The following is a 15,794-nucleotide window of genomic DNA, read 5'->3' on the forward strand; positions in this document are numbered from 1 at the left end:
GGCTCCTCTGGCCATGGAGGGAGGAAGGGAGGGTGCTCACCCCTCCCTTGTGCTCCCTCCCCACTGCACAGGCGCCTCTGGCAGCATGTCACCAGTGCTCTGAAGGAGGGCAACATCGATGCAGCCACGGAGCACAAGCACTGCCTTGAGGAGAGACAGCGGGCAGAGGAGAGGCAACGTGCGGCTCTTACAACTCCCTGGAAACCAAAATACTTTGCCAAAGAGGTACTTCCGTTGTCTTTCTTTAAAGAGCCTGTAGTACTTGTCTGCATCCAGGAGGAGGATGGTACAATTGATCTTGTCTGTGGGTCCTACCAGGGGCTAGTGGTGTTACATACCCCTGATTGGCTTAAATTCTGTTTTTGACAGTCTGGCTCTTCAAGAAGAGTGAATTCCACGTCCATGTAGTAAACTTGTCCACTTTCCTTCAGTTAGATTTATTTTAATCTGAGATTTTGGTACCTAATGTTAGGCACTTTAAGCAAGGTTTTTTACCTTGAAATCCCCAGCTTAATTTGCAAATGCTGTGTACTCACACCTGCTTATCTTGATCTCAGCATGCTGAAGACTATCTAGGGATATCTCTCCAGTATAAGCATAGACATGACGTCTTAAACACAGCCTTGAGTTTTATCTGCTTGAAATGAAATAGATTTTACTAAGTTTATCTTTGCCCTTTCTTAGAGGAAGAGAAACAAGACTGAGGGGATTATGACGTGACTGTGTTACCTTAGCCTGTGTGCAGCTATTTAAACCAGCAGCGCATCTGTTGCATCTTCCCATTGCTTTTCTTCCTCCTTGCAATTTTTCCCCTCCCATCAAGATTACCTGTAACTTCATTAAGCACAGAATTTTCAGATGACACGAATGGTTTCTTGTGTTTTTTAGTAGTATTTCAGCTTTTGTGTGGATGTACACAGATCCAGCATGTATAAACCCTGTTTGCAGACTCTTCCCTAATTTCCTTGCAGGGCGACGGTTGGCTGTACTTGAATCCTCTCTGGAAGACCCATTGATGAGACAGAGCAGTTGCCTCATTACTCTACCTTAAAAGCATTAGAATGATAAAGTATGTAACATGAAGATGTCATTGTATAGAAGATGCAAGTGGGAAGCTGTGTACTGCAAACGATGCGTCTCCAAATAACTGCAAGCTCAACTTTATTCAGGAGCCATTTTGTGTGTACAGATACTCAAACACACAGGCCCATATATTCACACGTCTGTACACACAGCGTGTCTCTGTGTGTGTGTTATTTACACTACATGTAAACAAGTATAAACACCAACAGCGATTTAAAGACCTTGTCCTTTAAGTGTTAGGGCATAGAACTCGGGCTGGACTCAGCTGGGGTTCCCCGAGTTGAGTGCTTGCAGGATCAGGCCCTATGCTAGTATTTGAGAAGATACTTTTTTATTAGTACTGGTTAAGGTTTTTCTATTTTTCACTTTTGCCAAAAACGTTTTACACTTAAAAATGTGACGTGTCAGTTAAGGCAGCCGTTGTGTCCGAGCAGCCACGCGCTTGGACGTAGGAATGCTACACTGAGCGCACTCCTCGCTCGCTCTTCGGGGGCCGATGTGAGAGTGTGCTTCCTCTCACGCAGCAGCGGGGAGTGTCTGCCATCTTACAAGTAGCAATACCTTCTCAAGAACGTTGTTTGCGCCAACCCCCAGTGTCCTCACTGTTTTGTTTGCTTGTACTCCCAGCGGTTTAATAGCTCCCAGCTCACCATCGAGGCGGCTGCAAGCTTGGGGGCATTTTGATCTTGCTGTGTCATGTTCTCTGCCTGCTGCCACTCCTGTGCTTTTGGGTTCCACGTTGCTGAGAATCCCTGCTGGCAGCTGTAGCTGTGCCCTGCCAGCTCGCTCTGGCCTCTGCTTTGTGCCCTTGTGCAGGAGAGGCCTGCGAAGGGCAGCCACCATCAGGCCCCGCTGCCAGGCCCGGAGGCGGGTCTCTGCCCTGCGCTCGCCCCCTCACAGCCCTTCACTCTGGTGTTTTGGTTTCTTTCCCTTTTGCCCCAGTTAATTGCTTCTGGATTAAATATTTTGACAAATAGAGATGATCTAACCAGCCTTTTCAGATAAGTGATTTTCTGATGTAAAAGTAACAATTCAGTAAATTATTACCCTGAGCCAATAACTTTATTGATGAAAAAAACAAATCGGGGTATAATTTGTTTTGTAAAGTAAATGATCCTGTAGCTTGGTCTTGCTTTGTGAGGAAAGCACTGTGACACTGAGAAAGTGGATTCTCAAAGTGCATTAAGGCTTTGTTGCTTTTTAGTTTGTACCTGTGGAAAACAAAGATGTTTTTGAGAGAAGTGGCAACAAAAGGCAAACGTGAAATGTGCCGACTTCTGCTCAGGGCCCCGTCCGAAGCCACAGCATTTCTGACACAGTAGGATGGATGCCCGTCGTGCTGGAGCACTCCTTCATTTTGTGCCTTTTGTCAGCTTGCTTGATGCAGCAACGTAGGCTTTATAGGCATTACACACATATATTTAGGTCACAGCACTGCTTACATCTGTCCTTGTGTGTCCTGCGTTTTTTGGGGTGTTTTTTTTATTAGATGTTAAAAATTCCTTGAGCAGCTGAAAAAGGCAAAGTGGAGGTGTGTGCGCAAGGAAACGTGCCAGCAGTTGTTCACTTGGATAGAACATTTCACAGATCTTTACATTTGAACTTCAGATCCCTATTCAATGAAGGTGTGGCTCCCTTTTCCTCCTAAGTGCTGTTCTGTCTGCTTGTATATCCTTTTTAATTTGCACATTAGATTCATGTTATAAATTATTTAAATCCTATTTTAAAAACCAGCTTCGCTTGGGTTTGTAACTTGAGACTTTTTTTTTTTAAGGGAAAAAAAAATACTCTTATTTTTAGGAACAGTCGATGTATTTCTGTAAGAAAACCAAAATGATGCTGTCACAGTAATCACTAACTCCCACCACCAAGTGTCACCAGGAAAACATGTACTTTATCACCTGCAAGAATTAACTGGATGATGGATCCACTTAGAGGTTAGTCTAGAGGTAACTAGAAGTATTGATACAGTTTGTAATATCGTCACAGACAGTTAGAAATGCAGAATGAGATATGTGGAATGTTCCCTCACTACTTTGACTATCACACACCAAAGAACAAGCCACACACTCACTAGAAATAGCCATTGCAAACCTCTCCCTGCCCTGAGTGCAGGCCTGTGCTCCTGGAAGAGTAGACCTCTTTCAGCTTTGTCGCTGTGACCGTCGAGGCTACAAAGATGCCGTAGCCATTCTTTTAAGGAGAAATTTGAACAATTTTATGCTTGTAATTGACTGAAGACTTTTTCTGTCTGCATGGTTGGTTGTTTCTGCATGCCGAGAACATTCCACTTGTGCCCCAGTCAGTGGTTTGGTTTGTTCTGATGCTGTGAAGAATCCCCTGATGCCATCACTGCTGTTTCTTTTCTAAAGTGACTGGGGAGAGGCAAACGTAAAAACAGTCCTTTCTGCAACCATCCCATCAGCGAGAGATTCCAGGACAAGATCCACAAGTGTCAGTTTATTTTTCTGGTAGTTATGTGTTTGGTATATTTTACAGGACTGAAAGTACATATTCCTAAGCCTTATTCTGTAGGTTGTTCTAATAGCTGTCTTGGACTTGCAAGTAAATATTTTCCTTTTCAGGTAGCCAATGTACACTCTGCATTGTAATGTAAAAACCTCCATGTACTTCAAATTGGTTTTGTGCACACCTGTAGAAAGCCTATGCAACCTTTTTCTTTCTTAAATTGGAAATGTTCACAAGGAAAATTTATACCTTTATCATTTAAAAGATGCTCTGGCGGACTCTTCTGATTTGCCATCCTTTCATAATTTGTGACTTTAACATGACAATGCTCATGAATAAAAAGATTTGTTTCATTTAGTAGTGGGATGCCCTTTCTCTGTCCACCAGAGCCCTGGTAGCGGGTACTCGCTGCCCAGGAGCTGTTTGGAGGGACACATCAGCTGAAGGCCTGGGCTGTAGTGGGGTTTTCCTGCCCTCTTTCTGCTGCCACACGCTGTCCAGGTGAGTTTTTTGTTTAAATTGGATGGCATGGCAGAGAGAAGCCAGGGCCAAGCGGCCTCACAGCTGTAGGAGAGGCTTGGGAGCACAGGCCTTGTTGTGAGGAAGCAGAAGGAAATAGGTTATGGTTTTCTCGTTTCTGGAAATCACATTTCATTTAACCTTTGACATTAATAGAGATTCTTGATTAGGTACCTCTTAAAATACAAATCTTATTGCAGCAGTGCATGCTCGTATGGGGAAGAAAGGTGTGCTTAGAGGTTTTATGTGCCCTGGTCAACCCTTTTAAAGTGTTAGATCCTTCAGTTGGGGTCTACCTGAAACCTTCATGCACTGTGCCGGTCCTTGCTTTGCCAGAACAGCCCCACAGCTGCAGCCAGGCCCAGAGCTGCTGCCCAGGCGTGTTCCTGGTGTTGCTTCAAGGCCGTGTCTTGGAGCAGTTTGTACTTGGGTTTAGAGATGCCACTGAGTTTTCTCATAGCCAAACATGATGACTGGCAGTCTCTCCTCCTCATGGGATGGGTATGTAGAGAGGGCAGAGACAAAATGGGTTTGTTTGAGTACATCTATCAAGATACTTCAGCAAGGCCTTTTCTGCCCTTGCTCTATGGAGTGACTTCTACCAGTCACTGGTGCTCCTGCGATCACACCAGCAGTGCCCTCTGCCCTCCCTGCACTCAGCAGTCACAGGTCAGTGGTACACAACTTGGACAACACTGGCTCCTGGACACTTGCTGGTAGTTCCTTAGTGACCAAAGCCCACAGCCTGGCTTAAGCATTTTTTTCACTTGAATTTTACTGTTTTGTGGCAGTTAGTTACACTTCAAAAAATCTTCACAATTTAACTTAGCAGAACCACCAAATGGCTGTAGCTAAGGAAAGAAACACGTATGGAAGGTACATTTGATAATAAAGCAAGAAATGAGTATTCTTTGCTGGTACAAGTGTGGTTCAGCTCTCAGAAGAGGTAGGAGTGAGTTGAGCTGAGTAATTCTGGGATGGAGGTGGCAAAGGAGGTACCTTGCCTGGCATTTAGGTTCCATAGGACCCAGGGCAGGTGAGGTGAGGCCTGCCCCTTCAACTTTGCCACTTCTTTTTTTCTTGTGACTTTTTTTTCCCCCCCAAGTGGCTGCTTTAATGACTTCAACGTTCATTTCATTCAAATGCAGAACACTGGCAGAAGCCTGGAAGTCAGGTTAGATCTTTCACACAGGTAAGCACCAGTCACCTTTAGCCGCAGATTCCTGTAGTTACTTTCTCTTTCCTGTAGCTTTAAAAAATGCTATAGAGGTTTCCAGGATTCACTTCCTGCTCCTCTGCTGAAAAGACCACTGTCAGCGAAGATGGAAAACAACTGGCCAGAACTGTAAGGATCCCTCCAGCTGGCAGGGCAACCCTTTATTTCATTTTTTTAAAAAACAAGAGTTACTGGCCCAGCCCAGCCTGATCAGCAGCCATCAGCTCTGCTGTCTTTCACATGCTCTTCCAAGTTAGATGGCAAATTACTTACCTGTGGTGAGGGGGCAGGGTGCAGATTCCCTTGGGAGCAGCGAGATGCGGCCAAGCCATTGCCACTTCTGCTTGTTGGTAAGCAACTGTCCCAGCCCGAGCTGCTCCTGCTGCCAGGGGAGGCTGGCTGCTGTGCCCTGATGGTACCACAGTGCAGCAGCGGCACTGCCTTTGGCTTCATCCATGTCAGCATGTGGAGGAGCCGCTGTGGCTGCACGGCCGCAGCTCGAGGCTTTGGAAGGTGGAGTTGGAATGACTGATCACGAGGACTTGCGAGCAATGTGTTCTGGACTTCATCACCACAAAACTGACACAACACCCTTAACACAAAACTTGAATTAACTTTATTTTCCCCTACAGTCAATGAGTGGTCTGCATTGAGCTTTAAAGCAACAAAACAAAATGAAATCTCCAAAGGACAGGGGCCCAGAAATCCAGATTGAAATTACCTTTGTGAAAATGTTGCAGCTGTAGTATTGGAGTCAAAAATGAGTTTGGAAATCAAAAAAATATTCTACACCTTGGGAAAGAAAGTCAGCAGTAACATCCTCACAGAACACTGTAAATTTACATTTTCTTCATCAAAGGTACATACTATTCTGCATTTTACATCAAACTGTCGATGCAAGTTTTGTTTCTATAAAAAGTTACAACCTGTGGCAGGAAAACAAACTGCAAAACCCTTTCCTTGTAATTAAGGAAAATGTTCAAGTCTGTATAAAGTTTTCCTAGAGCTGGAAAGTTGAACACGTTCAGTCTCCATTTATAGTTTAGTGCACTTAAATCTTGACAGTTTTCACCACTTTTTCCTTTAAAAAAAAAACAGTATAAAAGACAGACAAAGCAAATAGCACTAGAGCAGGAATTTCTTCAGTTGATTTAAGCTCTCTAAATAAAAACGCAGAGAAAACTTTTACCCTCACAAGAAAGGCAGTGAGGGGGGGAAGAGGTCTGCAAATCCTCTGCCTCCATTAGCCACAGAAAAAGGGGTTCTGTATACCTGTCAACCTTTTTCCCCCCCTCCCTATTAAATGGGCTGTACTTATTTTACCGCTGTAAACATTTACCTAAAGCAGTTTAATTTCTGTCCCCAAGCAGCAGGCGCGGCCGGCGCTCAGCTGCGTGTGACTACAGCATTCAGTGCTGCCGTTTGGGATGGCGCAGGAGGTACAGCTTTAGCCCTTGGATCGCGCCTGCCTCGGGGCTGACAGCGGGACGCCGCGCCGCTGCGATCCCCCGTTCAACAAAAGCAGCTTCTGCCTCTCCCCCGCCCCGGCCCGCGGCCCCGTCCGCTCCGAAGGACACTGAAAGAAACCACGGGAAAACGGCGGTGGCAGTAACTGCCTCGGAAAGGTTAATTTCAGCGAGCTCTGCTTCCTCTGAATTGTAGAAGTCATTTTTAGCTTTCACCATTCCGGTTTACATCCTGCTGCTATTCAGCCGAACAGTGCTTTCCAAAAAAGATTGACAAGTATGCATGTGCCAAGGACCAAATTACAGGGTTCTTTGGTGCAGTCAGTCCAAATTCTCAACAGATTTGAAGGATAATATGTACCAATAAAAAAAATGCTGCTAGACTTGGATAGCAGCTCTGTCTTGCTTCACATTACAAATCTAAAACAGCTGTTCTCAATAAGCCAATATTTTTAATCAGACATTGCCTGAAAATTTTGTACAATAATCTGGACCAATGATGGTTCTGTACCCTCATGTTGCTGTGAAACATGACTTGAGCTAAAGGCAAAGACTGGTTATCTCAAGGACAACTGCTTCGTATTAGCAATCAGAGCAGTGTATTTAAACTGTCTTCCTGTTGGGTCTCTTGCCTTTCTTTAATATTAGTTTATTCTTAATGTAGCCACGCTTCCTTTTGGAGGTCTAAAAAGAAAAACAGAATAACATGTATTAGTGAATTACTTAGTCTTGACCGCGGTTTAATGATGTGCATTTCAATGCCTCAGCTTTAGGTTGATTTTACAGTGCTTAAAGGGTAAACACCCAAGTAGGCAGCATCCAGGTATTCTTTCTGATGCTGGGACTGTTACTTCATGCCCAGCTACAGTTGCTTTTGCCCTAGATGTGCTTTTGCGATCCCCACCTACCCGAGCTGTGGAACTGTTTCCAAAGCTGGCGCTGAGGCAGATTTAGTAATTAACTAACATGACATATCTCTCATGCACCCAACGAGCAGACACCATGTAGAGTGTTAGTTTTGTTAGGAAATACCTTCTTGTGTTTTTTGTACTACTTGATTCCATTACAAGTTAGTGAGATGAGAGGTAGAAATATTTGCTCAAAACAGCATTTTACAAAAATAGGAGAAAAACTGCCTAGTGACATTTTAGTCTTTAGCCTGTGCTGTTGGGCAGGAGGCTGCTTGGTGCTTTCTGCTCCGGTGTCTATCAGCATCTTTTAGGTATTTTTTTAGAAGGCGGTAATGGGGGGAGATGCTGTGGATCAATAACTTCTGAGTTGTATGAATCCGGGCAGTTTGTGTCCCTGAGACATTCAAGGAGTCTGCCACAACAAATGGGACAGGAGGCAGCTCCCACACTTAGCTGTGCTCACCAGCAGCCTCCAGGATAACTTTAATAGTATTATAAAGTGAGATAGATACAAACTAATATGTAATACTCCCCCATGCTCTATCTCTGAGATTGAGCAATGTCATTCCTGACACACCAGATAGGAGACAGACTGAATTTCCAGAAAGGAAGCAGCTGCTGCAAGCCTGTGGCTGCAAAGGAGCCCTCAGAAGGCAGTTAAGAAATCGTTGTTCAGACATTTACCCCATGGCTCTTTGCTGGTTCTCCCATTTCTGAATGGGAAGTAGAGCCTGTTAGTACTGCAAGAGTCGGTGACAGATCAGAATCTGTGTGCACCTTCATCCTGTCTTTAGGCAGAGAACCACCACCTCCACAGCTTAGGTGGGGTCAGCGCATCTCTCGTCAGTACATCCAGCCTTCCTTGTCACTGAAGATCAGAAGTCACCCTGCCAGCCTATGACTGGCACAGTAAAGCTCCTGTTTCCGTTCAAGGTAAGCCCCTAGCTTCAGTGGCAATGCCTCAACACCTTATTTTACGAATCTCTATCAAATCACAAAACCAAGCAGCTTTTACCCTCTAACATTCTCCACTTGTACTTCCTGGACACGGTACAAGTTTACTGCCTGTACCCACTTAATTCCTTATGTTTTTGTTCCTGACAAGATTCTGCAGTTCCTTTTGCAACACATAGTTGGATCTATAGAACAAAGATGTTGGGAAGGAGAGGGCTGCTAAGGGTCTCCCAACTGCCCTGGTAACACATCTTTCTGAACAGGCTGCAGTAGCACACCACAGCTAACACTTTTACAACCTTGAAGATGACTTCAAACAGTAAGCAGCCAGACACTAAAGTTCCGTCAACAAAAGTTTCAGATTTAATTTATTTCATACAAAATTGCCATTTTTGAACTTCTAGGCATCACTACTTTCAAACAAAGTCAGAAAGCAACTTCCACATTATTTACTTAGTGAGCCATAGTTACTGAAACATGAACTGATGTACTTCAGAGATTATACTTCCAGTTACATGAAGACTTAAGAGTTGTAACAGCCAGTGACACACTCTATTTCCAGTTAGCATTCTGCCTAAAAGAAAATAAAAATCTAGCCTTGTGTCTTCACATGCTTGTAAGTTAAGCAGACAGTAAATTAACAATTACCAGCAGGCAGGTCTGATATTGGACACTAACATGAACAGTATCCATAACATTCTGGCTAGTGGAAATACATAATTAATTCACCAGCTACGGGATTTGCTGTTAAAAATAAACCACCCCTTTCAGTCACTTCACTGGGAACCCACCTTCTTTGACAAATACTTCTGTTTCGGTACAATGTTGGTTACTCTAGGTTTATGATCCAATGTCTCTCTGTTGTCTAGTTGTTTCACCTTGTATATTCTAACAAGCCAGTGCTCTGAGGTAAAGGCTTCCTCCAGGTGTTTAAATTTAATGTCTTTGTTGCCTATCTCGGCATTGCGCGTGCGATCGAATCCTGGGGGTGTCCGAAAATCCAGCTGTAAAAATTGGAGTTGCACGTTAGTTCCAGACCCAACCCAAAGCACCCAGCACCTGACAGCACGAGGCAAGGCTTTCAGCTGGTCTTGTCAGCGTTGGCTGCTGCTCCCCACAACAAACTCTCGGTTCCTTTTTATAGGTGAGGAAGAGACAAATTCATCTTCGCTCCTACAGCTGTTGCTGGAGACGGTGCTTAATGTCTTAACAGAAACACCAAGTCTGCATTCAGAGGCAAAACTACTCAAGTGACCAAGGTGCAGCAGCCTGTGGTTGCTATTTAGCACAGCTGCTCCTTCCTGCTCTCTCCTGTAGTGTAATAATTTGCACTTCTGTGGATTTCCAAACAAGTCAGACATAGTTTGTGTTTATCAGTCAAGTTTGACCCCTCTCTGTTACAAATAAGATCCACTGGCCTCCATTTTTTCTGAATAAAGGGTCCCCCGTGCCACCACATCAGAACAAAGGGCCTGGGGCAGGGGTGAGGGGGAGAACAGGAAAGAAAAAGGCAAACAAAGCAGATATAGCTCTACCCATATGCTTGCTGATCCCACAGGGGAATGGCAACTCTCACTGAGAATTATGCCCTTATTATGCAAGTGTAGTGTTGTGGAATACACTGATGTGACTTGGAAAGAAATCAGGTAGTTTCTGACAGATATTAAATAGCCCATTAATGTTCCACTTCTGTGCTGCCATTACAAAAAAAAACAACTCTCAAGCTCTCCACAAGGTAACAGTTAATGTTTTAGCAAGCCCACTGTACAGTGGAATAAAAGTGCTGGTCTGGGGCCATGTGAAGGACAGCAACAAGCAAAGGACCACTGTAGGTTAGCAGCAGGAATGCTTCTTTCCTAAAGGTTTTATACAGTAGATCATGCCTAGGTGAGTTTTAATTTGTAAAGCTGACTCTTACCTCCAAATTCTGCTACTACAGGCAACATTCAATCTAAAAGATGGAAAATACATCAAAACAACATTTGTTTTCTCACATTTCAAGTAAGATTGAGTAGAAGTTGTAGCACTAACCTGCATCTCTCCAAATCTGTAATAGGACATTTTATACATGAGGCAGTTCAGCAATGTTGGAGAACCTGCCTTGTCTACCCGGAATTCTCCCTGAGGGGTAAAGTAATCACTTTCCTTTAAAAAGAAAAGAAGATACAAAGAGTCAATATAAAACTAAACCTCTAACTGAAGGCCATTTTTCATTCCCTCCTCCCTAAAAGAGCTTCATAAAGAGTCTAAACAGACGTTTAGAGTTTAAAAGCTGATTTAGGCAAGTTGTCTTAAAACAGAAAATGATGGTGCTCATGAAAGTTAAAAGAGTTACAAACTACCAGCTTGTAACCCAGACCCCAATGAAGCAGCCTTCTCAAGTCTCTATTATTGGGCTGATTCAGGTTTTGTCACTACACAGTAAGCAGTAATCAGAAAAGTGATCTCAAAATGCACAAGTTAATTGGGCATCTATCAAAAGGAAAAGTACTTTACTGTTAATACGTGAGGTCTGCAATGTCACCATAAACTTCGTATGTGCACAGAGTTGGAAGAAAAAGCTGCTGCCATTTTCATCTCCGGTACAAGATGAACCTCTGCACATGGGCTACTCCCTTAAGCCTGGGCTCACTATCTAAAAGTTTTTGTAAAGCTTAAGAAAATATTTCTACAGACTTCTGCAATCTCTGAGATGTTTGAATAACTTAAGCTCTACATAAGTCAATATTAACACTTTAACTTGTCTCCTACTGTTACAGAGTTTGGAGACATTTGTAATGCCAACTATTTAAACAGTCTGAACACTCCTACTTTAAATAAGTAGGAATAAGATTCAGTAGAAGTTGTAGTTGTTTAGGAAAGCAGGATGGTGCACAGTAACACACACACACACAAAAGAGCTATAAAAGATACCCTGCCTGTAGTATAATGCAAAAAAAGTGAAGAGCTGTGTTGAGGTAAGTGACCTGTCCAAACCATATATATTGAAAGAATCTGGGCTACGAGCCTCTGCACGCCTACTGTTCTAGGGACACAACCCATAAACATGTTCTTCAAATAAAATTGCTGTAAGTAGTAGAGATTTCCCTCCACTGTACTGAGCACTACCAGAAAAGCAACAACGTAAATAAAGGTTTAAAACCCAGAAAAACTGCAGATGAACATCCAGCACTGCAGTATTCAGCCACTTCAGGTTTCCTGTGTATGTTTCCACTTACCCGAATATCTTTGGGATGTTCCCCCTCTGCTATTCTCACCATCCACAAGAACTTATTAATATCATCGCCAGAGTAGCCAATCACACCACCAAAAATGATCAAAACGTAATCCACATCTAGGCTCCTCATGATCTCGTACGCCGCCGACTCGTTGGACGACATTGCCTTTCCCACCTGTGTCACAGCAGAGATACCTTCAGTAGCTGCAGAGCTGCCTCCCCAGCACATGCATGCAGGTCAGCACCTGGCAGACCAAAGCCCAGGAACACACACTTGTCAACCCAAGCCCACGTTTTCATTCCAGATGCAGAAAACCCACTGTGAACGTTCAGAAACTCAAAAGCCCAATCTGGAATACTTTCTCCTCTGTAAGAATGCTACCTGTTAAAATTAGTGTTTTGAGCACGAAACGTAGCAATCGGGATTTTCCCTACAGATTTGAGTTGTGGCTATACTGCCAAACCCGTGTGTGTCACAGAAAACACCCCATTACAAGTTACTTTCAAAGCTTTAGCCACAGCCCAAAGCAAATCCATTATTGGAAATGTTAGCAAGTTCTTGGGCTTTTTTTCTTGAGCTCCATCCTCCACTAACGAAGCAGCCGTGGTGCATTGTACTCATCAGCATGCTGGCACCCTCAGCATTGAATTCAAGGTAAATTTATGCAGAGAAAATGTCAGAATAGAGACATCCTTGACTTAAAAACATAATGTGGTTTTGGCCTTGAGAAACTTTATCAAGCTGTATCCCGAACCTCTTTCACAGCAATCACTTCCCACGCTTAAAGAATTCACTTAGGTCAGTAACTGGCATGTTGTTTGTTATTGAAGCTCTTAAGGCATAATAATGGAGCAACTGCAATATAAATACTATTGCATCCAAACTGGTAACATTCAGTTATGAATGTAATTAGAACACACTAGGCTGAGGCTGCAATCTGTCAAAAAGACTGAGCACCTCAGCTTCTGAGCCATTAATCCTGATCAATGTGAAGTTATTTGGTAGATTTCCACGTCTGTGCAGGAGGAAGGCATCCAGGCACGTCTCTGACACACCTCCTTTAGAGCACTAGTTTGGGTATTGGCTGTAACACATTTACTGCTTGGATCCACCTCTATGCAGCATTCTTTCTGAAAGGGAGCCTGACAGTGTCAGCAGTCACACTGGAGAGAATTCCTTATTAAAGCCATCATTACTAATTGCTGCAATGTGGCTGGTTCCTGCGCCTATGCAATACAGATGACTTCCACAGTCTATTCACATAATGCACCTTGTCCTGTAGGGACCTGTTGGTTTACACACAGTATCCGTACTTCTAGCTCTTGTAGGAGGCAGGCACACAGAGCTGTCAGAGTCGAATGTCCATCACAACACATCAACACCATCAGGTCAACAACTAACACGAGAAAAAGGTGCCTAATGAGAGTACAGGGGAAGGCTCAGTGGCTGACATTCACACCGACAGCACAAGTTCCTGATCTTGCTTTTGGCTGAGGCAAGTTCCCTGCCCCTGACTATTCTCAAAGCACAGCTGGGTTATCTGTTCAATGCTGCTGATTACAAGTCTGCTCCAACTGCCATACTAGCTACTGACACAAGGCAGGAAACTATCCTCATCTGTTCCTCAGGCCATTCCCCCATTCTGCCCGTGGAGCACGACCCAGGAAGAAACAGCCACTGAGTCGCTACCCAGCAGGGCTCCGACCCAGCTACAGTATGGAGCATTCTTTGGTTTGTGAAGAAGGTAAGCTGCCCAAGGTGGTGCTCCTGCAACCACAGGCAATGCTAGCACCCTGCTTTCAAGCACATGCACAAAGCTTCAACTTTGTCTTCAGAAGACATTAAATGTACAGATGTTTGTCTTCAAATTTGAGAAGATGGAATCACATCAGATCTGCACAACTTCCACTGCTATTCATAAACTTGCTCTAATTTCCAAGATGCCCAAGAATTTGTTGTTTCACGTGGTTGGCTTTTGCACACCATTCAAAAATCCAGTCAGCAAAGACACTGCTGAACTGAAACAATCCTGTTTAGATCATGCTGGTGAAGCTGTCAGCAGGTAAGCTGTCATAGCTCTAATCATGAGAGGAACAGTTACATTAAATTTTGTCTATCGTCCCACAAAGAAAAGAAGGGAAACTCAAGTAGAAGTGAAGTTTGGAAACTCCCAAATAAACAAACCAGAAACGCCAAAAGCTAAATCGATTCCTTCCAGCCCCAAAACTCTTTACACTTAGTGCATATTAAATGCAAAACCCACATCTCTCCCACCTCTGTGTCTCCCACTCTATGGAATTTTTCCTTAAGCTCAACAGGCATTTATCATTTCATATTCAATTGCAATAGAAATATTTTGTGGTTTCTACAGAAACACAGCACAGTGTGTCCCTTACCAGGGCTATGTGGCTGTTGTTCCAAGTGTTGTTATCAACCAAGGTGGTGCGGTTGGCCATTCCTGCAATCTGATAGCCATAGTCCCACCAGGACATCACCCTGGCGTGCTCGTCTGTGTTCTGTCTCAGCCAGTAGTAGGCTTCTCTGAAGTCATCCAGGATGTTCCGAGTGCTGGGAAACACATTTCATTTTATTCACAGTGGTACAGATACGAGCAACAAATTGACTGCATCATGATAAATCACAAATAGGGGTTTTCTTAGTCAGTCACCAGGGGTCATAAGCTTGAACCTCCCAACAACTGAGTGGCCAGAAGCTGAACTGCTTTTGGAGATGTGACTACAGGCATTTCCAGTCAAATATATATTCACAAGTTTTCTCAATCAACTTAAAACCTCTTCTTTTTTTAACCATCATCTTTATTTGCTGTGGATGGGATTCTTTTTCTGTATTTACAACAAATATTTCGGAAAATGTGTCTTTTGTTTTAAATTAGAGTATGACTTAACATAAGAAGACGTGGTTAAAAGAAGGTAAAGCAAATTGCTAACACAAAGCAAGTAGAAAGGCTTTTGCCCTTCAGTGATTTTTAGACCTGCAGACCTTACTTACCCGTCATGGTTATAGGAAGCAAGAACAACGCTGGGGCTGGAGTACGCATTGCTAGTGACCCACGTACAGTGAACAGCAAACATCATCAGCAACATCAGCATCAGCATAGTAACAATGTTTTTGATATTGGGACCCAGCCCTTCTTCTGTTTTTTCCTGTTCAGACACATGTTTTCTCACTTTGCCTGCCTAAACAAACACAAATGTATCTGTTACGGCAACTCTTGTCACCTCTGACAATGGAACCCACACCTTTCCCTTCATCACCTGCACCCAATAAATGCTGTGAGGTAACATAAAGCTTGGCCAAGTTGCAGCATAAATTGAGTATGCACAAGAATATTTTGACAACCCAGCAACTTGTAAAAAATAGATGATTCCTTGAAAGCCTCTTTTGGAAGAAAAAAACCTATGATGTAAGGGTCAACACATGACTTCCTTGGCTTGGCTCAGTATGATGATGACCTTTTAGGTAGAGGATGGAAGAGAGAAAGGCACAGATATTTACCACCGTGAGAAAAAGAGGGAAACCAAAGGCTCCTGCATTGTCAGGCTCAGTAGAACAAGGCCCAAGACACAAAAAAGCCATTAGCACCTAACAGCATTTTCTTCACACCGAAGAGAGTATGTGAGCTTATGACTAGAAACAGTTTTTCATAAAATATGTTAATTCTTTAATTTCACCATGTCTTAGAGGAAATACCAGAGGGAAGCATTAGTAACACAGAACTGCTACAACTAGTTAAGGAGAGACAACAGCTGTCTGCCGTTGCTTCTATAGAAAGCTGGGGCAATGCTGCACACTTCCCTTGAGGTGAAAGGCTCATCACCGATCAAGCCAGAAGGAACCCCTTCTGCACCGACTCCCATTTTTTTTCCAGGACATCAGTTACAGCTTACTGAAGAACATCAATACTGGTTCTAAATTTAAGTGCTAGTGATTCAGACCT

General features: G+C 43.5%; 2 protein-coding genes across 2 annotated transcripts in view; one reads left to right on the top strand and one right to left on the bottom strand.

The window, feature by feature from the left end:
* OSBPL10 (oxysterol binding protein like 10) overlaps window positions 1–3,905 on the top strand; it is a 120,910-nt gene extending 117,005 nt beyond the window's left edge. The window contains exons 11-12 of the mRNA XM_061997028.1: window positions 72–225; window positions 972–3,905. Coding sequence (XP_061853012.1) covers window positions 72–225; window positions 972–1,016 — 199 coding nt within the window. The 3' untranslated portion in view covers window positions 1,017–3,905. The remainder of the gene's footprint in view (window positions 1–71; window positions 226–971) is intronic.
* A 1,975-nt stretch (window positions 3,906–5,880) lies between these two features.
* Window positions 5,881–15,794, bottom strand: part of STT3B (STT3 oligosaccharyltransferase complex catalytic subunit B) — a 56,284-nt gene continuing 46,370 nt past the window's right edge. Inside the window, exons 11-16 of the mRNA XM_061996414.1 lie at window positions 14,846–15,033; window positions 14,233–14,404; window positions 11,837–12,010; window positions 10,650–10,763; window positions 9,410–9,622; window positions 5,881–7,437 (exon numbers count right to left, since the gene is read on the bottom strand). Of these exons, the coding sequence (XP_061852398.1) occupies window positions 7,357–7,437; window positions 9,410–9,622; window positions 10,650–10,763; window positions 11,837–12,010; window positions 14,233–14,404; window positions 14,846–15,033 (942 nt within the window). The 3' untranslated portion in view covers window positions 5,881–7,356. The remainder of the gene's footprint in view (window positions 7,438–9,409; window positions 9,623–10,649; window positions 10,764–11,836; window positions 12,011–14,232; window positions 14,405–14,845; window positions 15,034–15,794) is intronic.

Source organism: Colius striatus, chromosome 5 (assembly GCF_028858725.1).
Source record: "Colius striatus isolate bColStr4 chromosome 5, bColStr4.1.hap1, whole genome shotgun sequence".
Classification (NCBI taxonomy): domain Eukaryota; kingdom Metazoa; phylum Chordata; class Aves; order Coliiformes; family Coliidae; genus Colius; species Colius striatus.